The sequence below is a fragment of the Acomys russatus genome, chromosome 17, assembly GCF_903995435.1.
Source record: "Acomys russatus chromosome 17, mAcoRus1.1, whole genome shotgun sequence".
In the NCBI taxonomy this organism is placed as follows: domain Eukaryota; kingdom Metazoa; phylum Chordata; class Mammalia; order Rodentia; family Muridae; genus Acomys; species Acomys russatus.
In genome coordinates this window covers 61,891,840-61,913,469 of record NC_067153.1, presented here as the reverse complement: position 1 = coordinate 61,913,469, position 21,630 = coordinate 61,891,840, and the positions used below count along the sequence as shown (strand labels likewise).

The 21,630-nt window shown below is 44.5% G+C and overlaps 1 protein-coding gene across 3 annotated transcripts in view; it reads right to left on the bottom strand.

Moving 5' to 3' along the window:
- The window catches only part of Larp4 (La ribonucleoprotein 4), a 42,446-nt gene extending 25,046 nt beyond the window's left edge, over positions 1-17,400 (bottom strand). The window contains exons 1-4 of one of the 3 annotated variants that reach the window (XM_051160347.1): positions 17,232-17,400; positions 5,822-5,960; positions 4,235-4,390; positions 21-96 (exon numbers count right to left, since the gene is read on the bottom strand). In XM_051160347.1, coding sequence (XP_051016304.1) covers positions 21-96; positions 4,235-4,390; positions 5,822-5,960; positions 17,232-17,249 — 389 coding nt within the window. In that variant the 5' untranslated portion in view covers positions 17,250-17,400. The remainder of the gene's footprint in view (positions 1-20; positions 97-4,234; positions 4,391-5,821; positions 5,961-17,231) is intronic. The other 2 variants (XM_051160345.1, XM_051160346.1) reach the window with 2 other exon arrangements.
- Between the last annotated feature and the right edge of the window lie 4,230 nt (positions 17,401-21,630).

Genomic DNA, 21,630 nt, shown 5'->3' with positions numbered 1-21,630 from the left:
AATTAAAAAAGAGTCTGTACCGTGAGAAACAGAACTCTAATTGTTTTTTCAGACATTCTTTTAAATCTTCTGTAGAGATTGTTGAACTGCTTTCTCCTGATGGCAGAAAACAAGAGGGAAAAAACTGTTATCAAGTTATCGCAGGTGGTAAAACTTAAATTACACTCAGAAGTCTTAGGGTATCCACAAATTAAAATTACTACAAAACCGTATTTTTAAATTACATCTAATTTCTTTCAACTTACACCTTTTTCAGTAGTTTTTCATACTAACTGAAGAATCATCTTATTGAGCTAGGGCTGTAGCCCTGAAATACAGTAGCATTCTTCTATCACAGGTGTGGTAATGGATTCGATATGAAGTGCCAAATGCATGGCTCATATATATAAGGGCTGCCAAATGTTGTCAGCAAAGTGCTTGCCACACAAGCATTTGCCTAAGCTCAAACTCCAGAACACACCTCAAAAAGTTAAGGACATCGCCGCCGTCACAGTGCACACTTGTACCCCAATACCAGGGAGTTGAAATAGGAGCATCTTAAAAAAAATTAAAAGAAATAGGAGCATCTTGGGGCTCACTAGCCAGTCAGCCTAACCTAATAGGCGAGTCCAGTAATAGACCCTGTCTCCGAGCCGGGCGTGGTGGCGCACGCCTTTAATCCCAGCACTCGGGAGGCAGAGGCAGGTGGATCACTGTGAGTTCGAGGCCAGCCTGGTCTACAAAGAGAGTCCAGGACAGCCAAGGCTACACAGAGAAACCCTGTCTCGAAAAAAACCAAAAAAAAAACCAAAACAAATAGACCCTGTCTCCAAAACTATGATGGAACAAGTAAACGGGTGTGTGCAAATACAAGTGTGTACACACACACACACACTTCATCAAGAAATACAAAGGACCGTTAATAATAAATGTAGTAGGCCATTATGATGTTCAATTCAACAGTGCCCTAATCTCTGTAAAAACCACAGCCAGGCAGTTGGCACGCTCTTTTAATCCCAGGCAGGCAGATCTCTGAGTCCAAGGCCAGCCTGGTCTACACAGAGAAACCCTGCCTCAAAAAGCCAAAAAGACTAGTAGCTAAACTTAAATACACAGACAACAAGACGTATGAAGCTGGATATATTATCTACTGTCTATGATTTTATCCATAAATTATACTGCTCAAGAATTAGTGATAAATTAACTTTATCAGCAATGAATGCTCTCTAGTCTGTGTATATGCAATCTTTAAACGTTTTTTACATTAGTATTTTGTGTGTATGAACGTTTTGTCTCCATGTATGCCTTTGTACCACATGTGTGCCTGATGATGCTGGAGGTGAAAGAAGCCATCAGATCCCTAGGTCTGGAGTAAGAGAGGGTTGTGAACAGCCACGTGAGTGTTGGGAATCAATCCCAGGCCCCCTGCAAGAGTGCTATTAAACCAATGAGCATCTCTCTCCAGCCCCTGTGGGGATTTCATTTATTTATTTATTTATTTTAATATTTTTGGTTTTTTGAGACAAGGTTTCTCTGTGTAGCCTTGGCTGTCCTGGTCTCGCTTTGTAGACCAGGCTGGCCTGGAACTCACAGCAACCCACCTGCCTCTGCCTCCTGAGTGCTGGGCTTACAGGCATGCGTCACCATGCCCAGCGGGAAATTTTTGAAAATTATTATTACGGGATGGGGAGGTAAGTTGTTAGCATGAACTGCTTTTGCAGAAGACCAAAGTTTGGTTCGAAGCACCCGAGCTGAGTGTATAACTATGTGTAACTTGGGCTCCAGGGAGATGTAGCTCTATGGCCTCCATAAGAACACATATCTAGAAACACACACATGCACACTACTAAAGAAAAGAGGTAGTGTTCTCTGTGTGTGAAAAATGTGTGTAGGTATGTGTACGGCAACCAGAGGACAACTCTGTAGGGGGAGTTGCTTTGTCTACCTGTATGTGGGCTCTGGGAACTGAACTTAGGCTGTTAGGCTTATGTGGTAAAGCATCATTACCCCAGGAGCCTTTCACCTGTATTTGCTATCTTCTCTACAGAACTCACCTATCTAAACACTAATTAAACACAGTCAGTTTACTTAAGTGCAGTGAGCTGCTACACAGGTGCTGGGAGCTGAACTCAGGGGACCCAGTGTGCTTAACCACTCAGCCTGTAAACTTATCACTTCCAAGTTTCCAACCCCACGCCCCTGAGAAATTACCTGTAAGTAAGACTTCCAGACCCAGCCTGGGGCTAGAGATGGAAGGAGCAAGCATGAAGAACTAAACTCGGACTCTATGCACCCAAGAGAAAAGCTAAGAATGGCTGCCTGTACCTACCACCTCAGGATACACAAGCATACACGGGAAATGTGCTCAGACACACATACAATTATATCTAACTAGTTAAAACGAAACTGAAGGCAGGAATGGTAGCCAGGCTTCTCAGTTCCACGTCAGCCTGGACTACATAGCAAGATCTAGGCCAATCGGGGCTACATAGTAAGACACCGACTCATTTTTAAAAAACAAAAACAGAAAGAAGAAGAAGAGGGATAGTCCAGGACAGTCATCTATAGCCTTTGCTCCAGGTCACAGGGCTATTGGGCAGAAAGAGCTATGCCTACTCCACTGTATAATTTTCAAAAAGACCCTTTGGAAATATAGCCATACAGTCAGAATCTATGGCTCCTTTTGGTTCCGTTTAGATTCCACCAATTTTTAGGGCAAGAGTTACGGTCATGGACTGCTCTTGCAGAGGAACCGCGCTTGGGTCCCAGCACCTGTGTGCAGCACAACTAACAGCAAGTGCAGCTCCTGTGGTGGCCTTTTCTGGGCTTGGGTACATGCACACATAGAGATTTTTAAAACAAAATAACTATAAATAAATCTAAACATTTTTCCCTCCATTTTAAATCAGATTGACTATAATTCCATGCTGGTTGGGTCATTGTGAGGAGGAAAACAAAGCCTTTCCAAACTTTCTCACAGAAGTTTGTTGCTGCTGCTAAAGAGGGGGCTACCTGTGTCACCCAAACTAACCTCAAACTCTCAATCCTGTTGCCTCTGCCTCCAGGGCATGAATTAGGAGTGAAAGCTACCCACCCCTGTCCATTTAGAACTAATTTATTTAATTTTGGTTTCCAAGGCACAGTTTCTCTGTGTAGCCCTGGCTGCCCCGGAACTCTCTTAGTAGACCGGGCTGTCCTCAAACTCACAGAGATACACCTGCCTCTGCCTCCAGAGTGCTGGGATTACAGGTGTGCGCCATCGATGCCTGGCTTAACTGTTCTGTCAGGGAGATTTACTCATTGTTGTCAATGTATGTTTAGTTGCAACACTATTTCACTGTTGACCATGACAGCTTTGAACTTGTGTCTTCCTGCCTTAGCCTCCCAAGCGTGCGTGCGTGCGTGTGTGTGTTGTTGCGCTACTGAGTTTGTGTGCATGCAGTATCCACAGATGCAGAAAGCCGTGAACAGGCTGGTGTTGAGTGCTGGGAGCAGAACCCATGTCCTCCACAAAAGTACTGGAAGTTCTTGCTGAGCTGCTGCTTCAACCTCCCTGAATTGGGTTGTTGTTGTTGTTGTTTTAAAGATTTATTTATTTATTATGTACACAGTGCTCTGCCTGCATGTCACCTGCACTCCAGAAGAGGGAACCAAATCTCATGATAGATGGTTGTGAGCCACCATGTGGTTGCTGGGAATTGAACTCAAGACCTCTGGAAGAGCAAACGGTGCTCTTAGCTGCTGAGCCACCTCTCTAGCCCCCGAATTGGTTTTTTAAGGCACTGGAGATTAAATCTAGAAGCTCAAGCCTGCTATGTAAGGGCTCTATCACACAGCTATACTTTCAACCCAACAACTAATCAACTGAGAAACTTAAAACTTCTGAAATTTGGATCTTTTAACTATTTTCCCCTGGTATTTTTTTTAGTTTTTCAAGACAGGATTTCTCTGTTTAATAACCCTGGATGTCCTGGACTAGCAGAGACCCAACTGCCTCTGCCTCTGCACTACCAAGCCTGGTTTTCTCCTGATATCTTTAATTTCACACAACAGGACTTTGCAAAGATTCTTTCTCAACTACAAATATGTTTGGGTACTAACTAGCCAATAACACTTTTAATAATTACCTAATAGCTGTTTGACATAAGCTTCTTTTTCAAAAATGAAAACAAATTGATCGATGTCAGGTTCATCGAAATGATGGGGAACCAAGGATACTAAACCCTCATTCTAGCAATAAAACAGCAAAGGTTACCAGAAACGTCGTATAGTTGGTAACTCAGATCTTCGGGTCCTAAGATCATCCCATCAGCTGACTCTTCAATGTCTGTAGTATTTCTTGTGGTTTCACAAGATGGAGAATACATTATTTCATATTCCTTACACATATCTTCTGAAAGTTCTGTATTACCTGTTGTCAAGAAAGGGTATTGACAGTAAACAGGACTTATTTAAATCCGCCTTCAGTAACTCTGAATCATTTCAAAGAACAAAGTTGGGGAAAATATCCCGTGGCTAAGGTAAGAATCATTTCTGAAGGAAGACAAGGAGTTTTAAACATTACGGATAAGTCATCATTCTACGTATCCAACTGTTGTATAATTCTTTGCTTACTTTCCTCAAAACACACTATGGTTAGCTATTACTTTTCATTATTTCTATTCTGCAGATGAAGGGAATAAGTTCATGAGGTTGGCTGCCCAAGCCCAGTGAGTTAATACAGGCCATGATAACAGGCCCAAACTAATCTTGTAAGAAATTATAAATGGCCAACCATAGTGGCGCACGCCTTTAATCCTAGCACTTGGGAGGCAGAGGCAGGTGGATCGCTGTGAGTTCGAGACCAGCCTGGTCTACAAAGTGAGACCAGGACAGCCAAGGCTACACAGAGAAACCCTGTCTCGAGGAAAAAAAGAAGAAAAAAGAAAAAAAGAAAGAAAGAAAGAAAGAAAGAACATGCTACCCATTGGCTAGATGCTGACCCAAAAACAGACACACTACTTGAAACTACTGACTACTCATGTAAGGTATGAAAAAGAATCATACAAACTATATGATAAACATTCACAAATACACTTCATCAAATCTTTGTCTGGATCTGAAAAGCCCTCCCAAGTGCTCAGATAAAAGATTGGCCCTGTGCAGCAATGTTAAAGGTGAACTCTGATACATGTGACTAGTAAAATGGTGACCAGCTCCACTCATGAATCAATCTGCCCAGAAGCTCATAATCCTAGGAGCTGAAGAGATGGATGGCTCAGAGGTTTAAGAGCACTGGCTGCTCTTCGAAAGGCCCTGAGTTCAATTCCCAGCAACCACATGGTGGCTCACAACCATCTATAACGTGATCTAGTTCTGGAGTACATGCAGGCAGAACATTGTATACATAATAAGTAAATCTTAAAAAAAAGAGGTGGCACCTAATTGAAGGGAGGAGCTTTGTGGAGGCAGGTCTCTCAGATCCTTTGGTTTCCTGGCCCCAAGACATAAACAACTCTGTCCCACCAGGAAGACTCCCAGTCATGATATCCCGCCTCCAGAAAGGCCCAAAGTGATGGGACCGGGTTACTATAAACTGAAACCTCAAGAGTCAAGTTGAGTTTTCTTCTAGCCTGGTCTACAAAATGAGTGCAAGACCGCCAAGGCCACACTGAGAAACTCTGTCTGGAAAAACAAGCAAGCAAGCAAGCAAACAAACAAAAAGTTGCCTCTTCTTAGGTATTTTGTTCAGGAACAAAATGTTAACCAACACATCAAATAACCAAAGGCCACCTCAAAGTTGTCTGAGTTGATCTGATGATATATTAAGCCAAAATGTAACTCAATCATAGTTAAGACTTACTGTCAGGGTGAGACCCAGATGTAGCTGCAGTTTCATGCCAAGAACTTTCAGTCACAGGAGTGCCATCCGGATTTCCAGAAGGAATTTCTTGCCATACTTTGGCATTAGGATTTAAGCCAGTGCCCTTAGATGTCACCTGCTAAACAATCAAAGATCTGTGTAAATTTAGACCAAAAGGCTTTTCTATTACTTACCATTGAAAAACAAAAACCTAACAGGTAAACAGTACCTAGCTATTGGCCCTGCCTCCCCTCCAGGGGTCTCTAATGTGCAGTTCAAGTTGGTCTGCAGCACAAGTTGCCGTCAGTCGCTGTCTATGTCCCAAGTATCAGGGTTACAAGTGTGGACCTCCATATCAAGCCAATGTTGTATCTACTTGAAGACAGAAAATCTTTTTTTTTTTTTTAAAGATTTTATTTATTTATTATTATGTATACAGTACTCTGCCTGCATATACACCTACAGGCTAGAAGAGGGCACCAGGTCACATTATAGATGGTTGTGAGCCACCATGTGGTTGCTGGGAATTGAACTCAGGACCTCTGGAGCAACAGTCAGTGCCCTTAACCCCTGAGCCATCTCTCCAGCCCCCAAAGACAGAACATCTTAAAAGTAGTTGATCTGAAATAAGTATTTCAGATTTTCAATATGAAAACGGCAACCTATGAATTAAAAATGTTCCTCTACAAAACACTTTTCTTGTAGCACAGGCTGGCTGACCTAGCACTCAAGAGATCTGCCTGCCTGTACCTCCTGACTCTGGGCTTAAAAGTGTGTACTACCACACCCAGCCTTTCTTAAAACACTGCCTTAGCAGGTGGAGGCACGTGCCTATAACCCCACACTTGGTAGCTAGAGGCAAGAGGTCAGAAGTTCAACACTGACATGAACTATATAACAAGTTTGAGGTCTTGCTGGGCTAGTATCTGAAAATAACAAAAAATTTAAAAATAAATACTATCTCACTCCATCTTACCTGAAAATATAAATTTTATTTAAATTATTCCTGTATCTAAAGCAATGCTTTTACTTATTTATAACAAATTTCAGAATATATCAATTTTTTTACTAAGTAGTGGCAGACTTAATGGAAATTATATCTTAAGTCAAAAACAGTGATCTGCTTGGTGCTTTTTATTATTACTTATGATTTATTATTTTTATTAGTGAGGCTGCATGAGTTTATGCGTATCATGTCTGTGTGGTGTAAAGATAGGCTCCCAGGAAGGCCAGAGGGCACTGGATTCCCTGGAATTGGCGCCAGTGGAGGTTCTGTGCTGCCTTATGTGGGTGCTGGGAACAAAACCCAGGTCCTCTCCCACCCCCTTCCAATTTTAAAATTATATTTATGTATTTATGTACTCTATGTGAGATCAGAGGATAATATGGAGGAAGAGCTGGCTCTCTCTCAAGCATATGTGCATCCTGGGGGGGTCACACTCAGGTAGTCAGGCTTAGAAGCAAATGCCCTGACTACTGCATTGTCTTAATAGCCTTTTCCCTATTTTTTTTTCTCTTTTCTTTATTAATTTTTGTGTGTGTTTCTAGGCCTTGGCTGTCTTTCTTATATTACTTCATGAATTTTTCTTGTACTCTTCTAATGAACCGATCTTTTACTTGAGTTCCTTTGAGTGATCTTCAATGACATGATATTATAGTCAGGAGCAGTGGGCCCCACCTATAGTCCCAGCACTCGGGAGGCAAAGGCAGGCAGATCTCTGTGAGTTGGGAGGCCAGCCTGGTCTACAAAACCAGTCTAGGACAGCCAAGGGTACACAGCAAAACCCTGTCTCAAAAAAAAAAAAAAAAAACAATACGATAAGGAAAAAAAATCCTTCAGTTGTATGAGAACAATGCACACGTACAGGAAAGACTGTAGATGGTAGAAGCAGGTGGATCTCGGTGCGTTCAAGGCCAGCCTAGCCTACACAGAGAAACCTTGTCTCGAAAAACAAAAATCAAACAAAGAAACAAACAAAAAAAGAAAGATTGTAGAGACTAAAACAAATAGTATTACTGGTTACCCCTAGGCAATAGCATTTTTTATTCAATTTTTGATGGTTTTCTATATTTTCCCATACTTAAGGCTACCTTTCATGGTAAAGTTGACAAGCAAATCAGCCTGATTTTATGTATGGTATATAATGTGATGTTTTAAAATGTATATAAAGAAAAAGAAACTTATACATATTCACTATTAACACACATCTTTTTTTTAATATTTGGCAAGATTACTTTTCAACCAAAAAATGTATACTCAAAGCCAGGTGGGGTGGCACAAAGCTGTAATCCTAGCACTGGGAAGGTACAGACAGGAAGATTAAGAGTTACAGGTCAGCGTTCATTATACAGTAAGTTTTGGGCCAGCCTAGGTTACATGAGATCCCATCTCAAAAACCAAACAAACAAATGTAGAATGATGCATATAAAACTTAAATTAAGCCAGGCGTGGTGGCGCACGCCTTTAATCCCAGCACTCGGGAGGCAGAGGCAGGCGGATCGCTGTGAGTTCGAGGCCAGCCTGGTCTACAAAGCAAGTCCAGGACAGCCAGGGCTACACAGAGAGACCCTGTCTCGAAAAACCAAGAAACTTAAATTAAAAGACATCCCAACTGGAAAAACTGTTCTTGCTAAGCAGCGTAAGAAACTCTTTTGTGTTAATCCACAATGAATTTATAAAGTTAGACAATGCTAACAAAGACCCAATAAATTGGACACCCCCCCCCCAAAAAAAGGTCTAAAGCTGGGCATGGTAGCACACACCTTTAATCCCAGCACTCAGGAGGCAGAGGCAGGCGGATCACTGTGAATTCGAGGCCAGCCTGGTCTACAAACTCAGTCCAGGATGGCCATGGCTAACACAGAGAAACCCTGTCTCAAAAAAGGAAAAAAAAAAAAAAAAAAAAAGGTCTAATGCTTTAGAAATCAATTTTGTCAGATGATGGTGGTAGCAGCTTACAATGTCTGCTCTGCAGGCAGGAGGCGTGATGGCTGGGCCTGTAACTCTAGCACTCACGGGGCGGGGGCAGGAGACACTGCCCTGAGCTTATGACCAGTAGGCACAACAGAGGGAATTAATTCCAAGCCAACCAAAACTAGATTCTGTTTTTAAAAGCCAAAATGGTGAAGAAATAAAACAGTTCCTATGCTGCCCTACTATGCGTTCACTCCTGTAATGCCTGTACAAACTTCTAGAACTCAGTAGACTGAGATAGAAGACTAGGAGTTGGAGGACAGCCTGGGCTACGCAGTAAAGACCCTGTCTCAAAAACAGAAAACAACCAACCAAACAAAAAACATGGTGGCCTATGCCTTTAATCCCAGCTCTTGGGAGGCAGAGGCAGGCAGATCACTGTGAGTCTAGGACAGCCAGGGCTACACAAAGACCCTGTCTAGGAAAAACAAAAGAAAACCAAACACACACACACACACAATGGTGGGGTGGGCTGAAGCGTGATGGGGCCACAAGAGCAGCCCTGACTACACCCTGAGTCCAAGTCAGTCTGGTCTACAGAAAAAGAAAGATCCTGCCTCAGAAATGAAAAGATCAACAAAAATTCCACAGAAGTAAGGCACTGGGGCTGCAGTTATATAATACAGGGTTAACAGACTAACCTGTCAGGACGGACACTGAAACTGCTGCCAGTCACTGCCAACATATACAACCTGCCTTGTCAGCATAGCTACTACACAAAATAACCAAACTATCCCTAACACAGACATGAACTGTCCTCTCACTTCTCCCCATCACCACTATTTTGAGGTAATGTATGTCACTCCTAGAGAATCCAAGAATAGTCCCAATCTTTGTTTCATTTTTATGCAAAATACTCACTGAAGAAGAAAGGAAGACATCTAATTTTTGAATCATCTTCTTTAAAAAAAATTATTATTTATTTATTTTATGTATATGAGCGCACTGTCTTCATGTACACTAAAAGAGGGCATCAGATCACATTATAGCTGGCTGTGAGCCTCCATGTGGTTACCGGGAATTGAACTCATGGCCATCTGGATTAACAGACAGTGCTTTTAACCGCTGAGCCATCTCTCCAGCCCCGAATTGTCTTCTAAGAGATACTACTTTTAAGGTAAAAAGGTAACAGGGAAAGTTATCATAAATATGCAACACACATTTTTTTTTTTTTACTTTTATATTTATTATCAGAAACAGGACTCCCAAGACATATTAAAGACCTTTAAGGGGGAGTGGGTGCTGAAGAGATGGCTCGGGGGATAAGAACACTAGGTGTCCATCCAGAGGACCTGGGTTCAGTGCCCAGCACCCACATGGCAGCTCACATCTGTCTCTAACTCCAGTTCTAGGGAATCTGACAACTTCACACTTTAAGTACTTACAGGGGGGGAAATTTTTTTTTAAAGCCAGACACAGGATATACAACCGATATCACAGCATATGGCAAAAGCATCAGTTCAGTTGTCCTTAGGAGTCCAAGGGCCAGCCTAATCTAAAGAGACACTGTCCCTCCCTACCCCAAAAGATAGGGGCTACAGATATGTCTTGGCATTTAAGATCACTTTTTATTTTTGTGGAAACCCCTGGTTCTGTCTCTGGCTCACAAGCATCTGTAACTGCAAATGCAGGGGACAGCTTAACTTCTTCTGTTCTCCAAGAAAAGCAGGCATGCACATGGTCCACACAAACAGGCAGGCAAAACAGTCACACACATAAAATAAATCTAAAAAATAAAAACCAAAAATCTGACTGAATAACTGCTAAGAAAAGAAAAACAAAAAACGAAAACCACATACCATTTTATCAAATATGACTAGAGAGTCCTACCAAAGAATTCCTTTTTTTAGGGCTGGAGAGATGGCTCAGAGGCTAAGAGCACTGTCTGTTTTTCCAAAGGTCTTGAGTTCAATTCCCAGCAACCACATGGTGGCTCACAACCATCTATGATGAGATCTAGTGCCCTCTTCTGGCTTGCAAGCATACATGCAGTCAAAATGCTGTATACACAATAAATAAATAAATCTTTTTAAAAAAGAAAAAGAATTCTTTTTGGGGGACCAGTGCTCTTATCTGCTGAGCAATCTCTCCAGCCAGTAAAGCCTTCCCCCGCCCTCTTTTAATTTCTGAAATATAATGTTAAGCTAACAAACTTTTTGTAACCTTCAAATGAGCATGAAACGCACCGAGGTAGCAGGCGCTCACATAATGTTGTATGTTGTATCTTGTCATTCCTCTTAGTAACTTTACCATAGGTATGACACACCATTAGGATAGTCCTCACTTTACAGAAAAGGAAACTGAGAAAGAAATGCTAAATAACTTGCCCAAAGGCACAGAACTGGAAAGTAATCAAGTCTAAGCACAGTTAATCTGTCTGGTCAAGAGTCCAGTTTTCATTGTTTTGGAGAGAGCCCGTTATGTTGCTCAGGCTGCTCTCATCTGTCTAGGCTCAGGCAATCCTCCTGTTGTCAGGTAACCAGGACTCCTGGTGATCACAACACTACCTCTTTTTGTGGTAAAAGAGACTGAATCCAGGGCCTCAGAGCCGGGCCTCACCTCACTGATCCACTTGCCTCTTCCTCCTGGGTGCTAGAATTAAAGGCCCCTAAGCCTGCTAGCCGAATTTTATTTCATTTGTATCCTTTTAACTCTTACATATGCTTATTATAGAAACACCATAAATATAACCATGTCAGAAAGATAGGAAAAAATTACAAATAAGAATCTGAGGTTGAAGTTTTGTTGAGGTTCAGTTTACCACCTGCAGTGACATTTGAGGCAATAATTCCCAAGTCTTTGTAAAAAGTAGCAGTGCACAACACTTCATAGTAAGTTTTCTAGAAAACAAAAGTTAAGGAAACCACAAGGAAATAAATGTCAGTGTCAAAGAGTCACTTTCCATTTTCCATTAAGGATAGCTAAAGAAGGAAATCTTTTTTATACCATAAATACCTGGAGTCTCTCAACATCCTCAGCCCCATACCTCTCTGCAACAGACTTAAGACTCTATTTGCAACTACAGCAAAATCCTACCTTAAGCTCCAAGGTAGAAAGCGAAAATTACAGACTTGAAATGTTTATCAAATGTTTACCAAAATGTTTACTTTCATTAACTGGAAAGAAATATGGAGGCAGCAGACAGCCCAGACAAATCTAAAATGACTACTATCAGGATTCTCAGTAACTTGCTATTTGCAAACTATAATCTGAAGGACCAAGGAATTCTTTTGTATCTTTCCTTGAAAATTTCACTTAATCTATTTTGTTCATATGGGTGCTTTGCCTCCATACATATCTGTGCACCGGGCATGTAGTACCCAGAGGCCAGATGAAGGGGCCCAGGATCCGGTGACTTGCATGACTAGAGCTACAGCTGGCTGCATCATCTAAGTGCTGAGAATCAACCCCAGATCTTTGGGAAGAGCAGCCAAGGCATTTACCAGCCTAGCCATCTCATTCCAATTTGGGGCCACTCTGTATAGCAGTGTTTACATTAAAATTTTTACATTTTGTATGTTTCTAATAAATATTCAAAAACCCATCTGTTTGCCAGGCATGGTGATGCACACTTTTAATCCCAGTACTCAGGAGGCAGAGGCAAGCAGATCACCATGAGTTCGAGGCCAGCCTAGTCTACTAAGGGAGTCCAGGACAGGCAAGGCTACACAGAGAAACCCTGTCTTGAAATACAAAACAAACAAACAAACAACAACCATCTGTTCCTAAGCCATAGCTATATTTATGTATAATGTTTCTTGGCAAGCTTCTCACAATAAAGAGGTTGGGCTGCTTAGTGCCTGAACACCCGCTCAACATAACATGTAAAGGCTCAGGTACAATGGCCCATACTACAAAAAATTAAGACTAAATATATTCACAATTTGCTCAGGCACTTTCTTCCTCCAAATTATTCTTTTTTAAAAAAATTAACTTTGGGGCTAGGAAGACAGCTTAGTCAGTGGAGTGCTTGTCCAAGCAAGCATGAAGACTTGAGACCTATGGCCAACGCCTACACAAAAAAACAAAAAATATGGCCAAGGCTACACAGAGAAACCCTGTCTCAAAAACAAAACAAACAAACAAACAAAAAAACAAACAAACAAACAAAAATTGACCAGACAAGGTGGCACACACCTTTAATCTCAGCACTAGGGAGGCAGAGGCAGGCGCATCTCTGAGTTTGAAGCCAGCCTGGTCTACAAAGCAAGTCCAGGACAGCCAAGGAAACACAGAGAAACAAAGGGTAAAAAGCAATTGAGGAAGATACTCAACAACCAGCTTGGCTTCCACAGCATGCACATATGCACACATATAATTTATACAAATGAGTACATGAGGAGTGAGGTAAAAACAACAACAAGCCTACACATTCGCACCCACGCATTGATTTTCAATGATATCTAACAACTCTAAGTAAAACTGAAACAAACAAACCCAAAAAACTGAGTACTGTATTGGGACAAAAGGTATAACACGATAAAGCACTCCACACCTTCTTTGTTTGTTGAGACAGGGTCTCTCTCCATAGGCCTGGCCGTATGGAGAGCACGCTGGTCCCACAGTCACAGAGCTCCATCCATGAGGTTAAAGCACACACTCTCACAGCACACAGTGCTAATCACCTCTATATGCTACTATCTAAAAAGGCATTAAACCTAGGGTAGAAAAGGCTTGTATGTTTCAAATTTTGTAAAATATGAGGAAAAAAGAAAATGAGGAATTACTGTTTAATGTGTTCAGAATTTCTTTCACGGTTTGCTTTTATTTATTTATATACCTCTGTGCCCTCAGAGGCCAGCAGAGGGCACTAGATTCTCTGGAGCTGGGGTAGTAGGAACTGAACCTGGGTGGATGGAAGGGTAGCAGCCAATGAGCAGTCTCTTCAGTTTCAAGTTCACAAAATTAGATGAAGAGTTCTGGAGGTGGATGTAGTACCACATTACAATGTGAATGCCAGCAAAATGGCTTAGTGGGTAAACAACTAGCTGCTAAGCCTAACCCTCTTTGAAGCCTGGAGCCCACACTGTGGTAGGAGAGAAGCTTTGTAACCCCTCCCATTCTCAGGTGTTTTCCTCAGTTTCCTTTCATTTACATGCTTACTTGCTCTCCCCCCTCCAAAATAATCACATCTCAGCCTCTATGTTCACTAGCTGGGCACTAGTGGTGCACATATTTTTATTTATTTGAGACAGGGTTCTCTGTGTAGCCCTGGCTGTCCTCCAACTCAGAGATCCACCTGCCTCTGCCTCCCTAGTGCTGCACCAGGCCTGGTAGTCAGTCATGCACACTTTAAATCCCAGCACTTGGGAGGCAGAGGCAGGCAGATCTCTGATCTTTTTTTAGCCCCAGAACCCACAGAAAGGTGGAAGGGGAGAAATGACTCTGTAGAGTGGCAGCACACAGGCACGCACGCAAATCATTTTAATTTCTGAAATATATAAAATCACATAAGCCAATTATATTGAACAACAATATCAAAATATCTTAAAATTGTTATATAGTAGACAAATAAGGTTTTGGTTTTTCCAGACTGCGTTTCTCTGTGTAGCCTTGGCTGTCCTGGAGCTCACTCTGTAGACCAGGCTGGCCTCAAACTCACAGAGATCCGCCTGCTCTGCCTCCCCAGTGCTGGGATTAAAGGAGTGTGCCACCACTGCCTCACACTGATTGGTTTTAATATATATTTATTTATTGGGGGGGGGGGTGAATTTGAGACAGGGTTTCTTTGTGTAGCCTTAGCTGTCCTGGAATTCGCTCTGGTTTCAGTATATTTTAAGACACTACTTTTCAATAAACTACATATGAAAAAAGATAAACTGAGTAAAAAAATGACTAATGGAAGCCGGGCGTGGTGGCGCACGCCTTTAATCCCAGCACTCGGGAGGCAGAGGCAGGCGGATCGCTGTGAGTTCGAGGCCAGCCTGGTCTACAAAGTGAGTCCAGGATGGCCAAGGCTACACAGAGAAACCCTGTCTCGAAAACCAAAAAAAAAAAAAGACTAATGGGGATATCAACTAAATTTACATAGTAGTTTAGTGAGAAACAGAGTAAAAATTCAGCCTCAATATTCATTAGCTGAGCATGGTGTAAGAGGTGTACGCATACCTTCCATCCCAGCGCTTTGGGAGGCAGAGACAGGTCTAAATTCCGGAAATATGCCTGGCTGAACATTAGAGTGACTTTGATCTAAATTCTTTGCCTTTACTTTATTGAGTTCATTAACCTCTCAACTTCTTCCCTCCACTGTAAAAACATTGTAATTTTGTTTTGGAAACAGAAAAGGGCCTAGCAAAAACACTAAATAATGAACATACCAGTAAATTTCACTTTTTAATAAAAGCCAATCAATTTGAAACTCATTTTGGAAATTGTATTCACATCAAACTGACTTAATAATCTTTTATGTAGTCTGCTCTGTCACTACATGTCTCTCCTCTTAAAACCTTCAATATTAGCTGGTGGCACACACCTTTAATACCAGCACCTCCAAGGCAGAGGCAAGCAGAGCTCTGATTTCCAGGACAGCCGTCTACAGAGGGAATCCCAGAACAGCCTGGGCTATGTTGGAAACCTAACTCGAAAACCAAACAAACAAACCAACCCTCCAATATTTGCACAGCGCAGTAATTCCAAAGACAAACAAACGCCCTAGCCCTACCCACAATAAAGCCTGATTACTTATTCTGTTAAAGAAAAATAAGGTAATTTAAAATTTTTTTTTTCTTTTTTTTTTGGTTTTTTTGAGACAGGGTTTCTCTGTGTAGCCTTGGCCATCCTGGACTCACTTTGTAGACCAGGCTGGCCTCGAACTCACAGCGATCCGCCTGCCTCTGCCTCCCGAGTGCTGGGATTAAAGGCATGCGCCACCACGCCCGGCTTAAAATTTTTAAAAATGAACAGAAAGATGAGTTCATTGGTTTCAAAACTTTTAGTGGTCTGCTTCAAATATTCAAATGAACAGATATTTCTAAACTTGGGCATACGCTAATAAAGCGTCATTAATGCCTAATTTAAGAATCCCAAACTTATCAACATAAACACCAAGGAAGGGTAAAAGGTAGAACAGTAGAGGGTGAAAATGAGAGTTTTCCCTTTAGGGATATAAGGAGGAATTTGCTTAAAACACAGAACACATGTCTGTGGAAATGTCCTTATGGAACATAGTGCTAAGCACAACGAACATACACGAAGGAAAAAGGAAAAAAAAAACAAAAAAACCGCTTCTTTACTTTCCGCCAGCACCGCCACCTCAAAACACCCTCCCCGCCGTAAGTTGGCCCCAGCTTCCCAGTCCACTCGCCAACCTGTGATTCCTTCCCTCGTGAAAAGATCCTTTTTACGGGCGCAGTTAACAAATGCCAAGTTGCAAAGTTGCAGCTTTGCTGGATTGACGTTTTCACAATGTAAGAACAATATGATCTGGAATCTACTCAAAGCATTTGCCAGCCAGTCAGCTGATGCTCGCTGAGCACAACGGGGCAGAAATGAGAGAAATTAAGCTTCGTTATTTGCTTACGGGAGGCAATCACTACTCTTGTGGAATCTCAAACAGGACGGGCCAAGGAAACAAGAATATTTCCACCGAAACAACGGCACCACAAAAAAGCCACAAACAAGCAAGCAGCCCGGCTTTCCCCTGAGTTCCTCTCCTCCTTTGCCATTTTCCCCGCAAAGGGCTCTTAACAGGTCCGCGGAAGGAGCCCGCAGCACGCAACCGCAGCCCGAGTAACTTTTACAGAGGTCAGAGCGGTGCCTTTCAAGGCTCCCGACCCCTACAGGGCTCCGCCGCTCAGACGAACTCGCTTTCCCCCACAGAACGTTCCAGAGCTGGGGACCGGGGACCGAACAAAATTTCAGAAAAGCTTGAGGGGGTCCGTGGGGGAGGGGGGAGGGCGGGGAGGGGGGAGGGCAAGGGGGGGGGGCGGGGAAGGGGGGAGGGCAAGGGGGGGGCTTCCTATGCTCTTCCAAAACCGCGTCCCTCCGCGGGCCAACCGAACAAAAATCCCGCTCCTCCCGCCGGCCCCACATGTTGCTCGCCCCGTCCCACGCGGCCCCGCGAGGCCTCCCTCAGCCCGAGCGCGCCCACCTGGCCGCCCTCTCCCCGCAGACTCCGCCCCCCGCCCCCGCTCGCCTCCTCCATATGGGACGCGGTGCTCTGCCCGCGGCTCCTCACGCCACCTCAGCCCCGCGCCGCCGCCGCCGCCGCCTTCCCTTCCCCGCCGCCCCGGGCCTCGGCGCCCCCGCCCCGCCCCCCACAGCCTCCTCAGGAGCGCACGGCGGGGCCGCGGGCCTGCACGGCCCAGGTGCTGTGTCAGCCTCTCGGCGGGTCCCGCGGCGCGGGCGGCCTGGGCAGTCACATGGCGGTGGGACCGGCCCGCGCCCCCAACACTTCAGCGCGCCTCAGCGCCGGACCGGGCGGCCTGAGCCACGCACCTCAACGAAGAGCAACATGTCTGCCTCCGCTCGGCCCGATCGCCCACGCTGCCGCGACTCCAGCTGGCTCCCAGGCCCGGGCCCCGGTCGGTAGGATAAGGACACTCGCCTTGCCCCTCCACCCGGCAGTGGACCCGGCTCCTCCCCCGCCGTCAGCCGCTGCGCCCTGACCCGCCCGGGCCCGCCTCCCTGGAAGCAACAACTGCTTCCGGTTTCGGAGAGGAACTGCTTCCGGGGTAAGGGAGCCCGCCCGCCGGCTGCAGGCTCCGCTTTGGCTCCTCCCTCTCCGGCGGCGTAACCGCGCGTGCGTGGGCGGAGCCCGCACGGCGCTGCGCCCTGGGTCGTGGAAGACGCTCGCCGGCGCAGTTTACCTTTTACCAAGTCGCTGGCTGCCGCACTCCTGCTGGCCTAGGTCCCTATAAAAGGCGGTGGGGTGCGACGTCGACTCGTCGCCCGCCCCTGCTGAAAACCTGCTGCCTCCCGGGAAAAGCTTACGAGGGCAGGAGAGCGGGAGTGGCCGCCCCGGAAAGTGCAGCTGCGCTGTATTAATTGCACACTACGTCCCCGGTACTGTACCAAGCATTTTGCATGAGCTAATCGGAACAAGACCCTAATGAATAGATTGTCACGCTGCCCATTCTTGTTGAAGGAGCGCTGTAACAGGACCAGATTCCTTTAGACAAAACTTTAATAGGTCTTGGCCCCAGGCCCCCTTGGAACCAGGTCTTCATTAACATAATGACGCTGGTGTAGTAGTAATAATCAGTCTAGATCTTTATTGGTGATTTCATATTCAAATAAAACACTATGAAGATTTTTAATTAGTTGTTCTTACTAGAGTTTATCAGTCTAATTTACTCCAGTTTCAAACACTTTTATTGTTACGACGTATGTTTATTTATTTTTGGTTTTTCGATTCAAGGTTTCTCTGTGTAGTCTGGGCTGTCCCGGAACACTCGGTGTAGACAAGGACTCTGTATGTAGATTTGTCGACCAGGCTGGCCTCGAACACAGAGAGATTGGCCTGTCTTTGCCTCCCCAGTGCTGAGATTAAAGGCGTGCACCACCACCACATCCAGCTACATTACATTTTTGAATAATTATGTTTGCCAGATGTACTGTCACCCTACACAGTGAAAAGGAGGGGGGGAAGGAGCTTAATTAATATTTTACAAAATCAATTTATTTTCTGGCTTTTTGAGACAGGGTTTCTCTGTGTTGCCTTGGCTGTCCTGGAATTCCCTCTGTAGACCAGGCTGGCCTCAAACCCACAGATGCCCTTGAGTGCTGGGGTTAAAGGCATTGCCACCCTTGCCTGGTTTCAATTATTTTTTTTAAAAACACCATTATGGGACACACCTTTAATCCCAGCACTCGGAGACAGAAGCAGGCTGATCTCTGTGAGGCCAGGACAGCCAGGACTACAAGAGAAATCCTGTCAGAAAAACCAAACCAAACCCAACAAAAAACACCTTTAAAGCCAGGCTATGGTGGCACTCGCCTTTAATCCCAGAATTGAAAAGGCAGGTGAACTCTGAGAGCTCAGAGCCAACCAGGACTACAGAGCAAATTCCAGAAAACAAACAAAAAAGTGATAACCCAGACAGGGTCTCTGGTGTTAACCTTGGTGGTCCTGGGCTCACTTCGTAGACCAGGCTGGCCTCCTTTGCCTTGCCTCACCAGAAGCTCCTCATTTCTCACATGGATACCAAACTTCTCTCACTGTTAAGTTGCTGACCTTACATTGTAGACCATCGTTAATCTGCTCACCAATCAACTCCCAGTGCTTTTATCTCAGCTGTTACTAGACTCCCCTTCCCACTGGGATAGAAACATTAACGCTTACCTCCAAAGCCATGGCTCAGGATATCTTTCCTGTTTGGTCAATCAAATGCCCTCTCTCTGTCCGGCTCTCCTCACGACTCCTTCACAGCCCTCTTCTTCATGTCTTTCCTTAGCGCCTTGTGGTCTCCTTGGCCTAGGATAACTGCAGCAGCACTGTCGTACCTGGCTGACTGCTTGCCAGGAGGAAGGGAAGGACTCTCAAACTCGCCTTTAAAAGGCTTCACATGCAGCTGCTCATGAGTGCCATGCTGCACGAGAAAGACACAAGAATGAGAGATGGCGCTGCGTTAGCTCAGTAGGAGAGGCTGTGTGCTCCCAGAAAAGCTCTGCTTTCCTTTGTGCAAAATAAAAAGGGGTTTAAGGCTTTCATAATTTGACAACAGCACAGTGGGAAGGTCTGAACCTTCTGAGTAGGTAAATCAGAATTATGATTTATAAGAAAAGACAGGGGCCGGGCGTGGTGGTGCACGCCTTTAATCCCAGCACTCGGGAGGCAGAGGCAGGTGGATCACTGTGAGTTCGAGGCCAGCCTGGTCTACAAAGTGAGTCTAGTACAGCCAAGGCTACACAGAGAAACCCTGTCTCGGAAAAAAAAAAAAAGAGGTGGGGGGCCCGGGGGGGTGGTGGTCCACTCGGCCTGTTGTTCTAAATGAAGACCATCCTAAACAAGAAGTACAAAAGTCAGAACCAGAGTCTGGTCCTGAGAAGTTTGCCGATTGGAGCTCGCTCAGGCCAGCTGCATGTCAGAGGCAGAGGCACAGTGCAGACCATTTAGGGAGACATGCGGAAACAAAGGACGAAGGGCTTTTTTCTTTTTCTTTTCTTTTTTTCTTTTTTTCTTTTTTTTTTTTTTTTTTTTTTTTGGTTAGTTTTGATTTTTGCTTTGTTTTTTATTTTTATTTTTTAAGGTATGGTCTCATTCTGTAGTGTCCAGGCTGAACCTGAACTCTCAGCAATCCTCTTGCCTCAGCACACAAGCACTGGAATTACAGGTAGGAGGGACCATACCCAGCTGTCAATGACATCTTAACTTGATCCCTACAGGTTTATTATCTTGAAAAGACAACTGCTGGGCCCAGTAGAGCACACCTTATCCTAGCTACCTGGGGTCTGGGCACTTTAGCTTAAAAAAAAAAAAGAAAGAAAGAAAAAATATATATATATACATTATATATATACTTTTTTTTTTTTTAATTCAAGACCAGCCTGCATTATAGAGTTAAATCAAGCCCAATCTGGATAAGTTACCAAGAACTGTCTAAAAATAAGGGTAAAGGGGAGTGGAGCAGCATCTATAGCTCAGCGGGGGAGAGCTTGTGCAGCCTGCATGAGGCCCAGTGTTCAGCCCTCAGCACTACACGGAAGGGAAGGAGGGAAAGAGAAACACAGCCTCCTCACGCCCAGGCTTCGCTCCTCTGTGAACTAAGACACCTAAACTCTGTCCTATGCAAATCTCGCAAGGACTGAACAGAAGACTTAATTTTACAACCTTCCTCACAAGGGCTCAGCATAGGAAGTTTTTGTACAGAGTTTAAACTATACGTTCGCCGTTCTTTAAAAATACAGAATGTAAACCGGGCGTGGTGGCGCACGCCTTTAATCCCAGCACTTGGGAGGCAGAGGCAGGCGGATCGCTGTGAGTTCGAGGCCAGCCTGGTCTACAAAGTGAGTCCAGGATGGCCAAGGCTACACAGAGAAACCCTGTCTCAAAAAACCAAAAAGAAATTAAAAAAATACAGAATGTATCACACGGTACAGTAAAGTTTAGGAGCACATAAAGGCACAGCAGAGCTACGTAAAGATAAATTGTGGCCGGGGGTGCCCAGCTCACGGTGGATGGCCGTGACCTCTGACACAGGACAGCAGAAGAACAAAAGGGACGCAACTTTATTCCTAGTGCTTTTTCCTTTATTTGACGCCATCTGGCTAGGCATGCTCACGCACACCTGTAATCCAGAGCCTCCCCTGCGGTCAGAGCTGCCCAAAGGGGCACACACACCTCTTGTCGGGTACAGAGCAGCCTCTAATGTGCCCTTCAATTTTGTGAGTCAGCTATGAAACCCCCAAGCTTCTGTCAGGCTCTTTGGGTGGGGAGGGGAGAAAAAAGAAAAAAACAATAGTAAGGGAAACTGTGATGCTCTTCCAAATATCTTCTAAGTTATCAAATGCTAGAAACGTCATGGGCCACATGAGGAGCTTGTAGTTACAGACTTAAACTGCTTCAGCAGAGCCCATGAAGAGGGAGGAGGCAACGGCTCCATGGGGGACACTGGGTCTCGGTTCTAACAGCTAGAATGTAGGTTCCTCCCTGCAGGCCTGTGCCTTCTCTTCCCTTTAGCGTCCCCGCTAGCAGTCTTCCACTCCCCTCCCCCCTCCACGGTCACAGCACATAGAATGCCTGGTTCTTTACACACAGGGGGACATTCTTAAACCTTCCAAGTCGGTGACAGCGTCACAATGGGCCTATTAATAGCATCATCAAGACGTGAGCATTCGAAGGCTTCTAGTTGGTCCAAGGAGGGCTCGCCACAACCTCAAGACTAGGCTTGCGGCT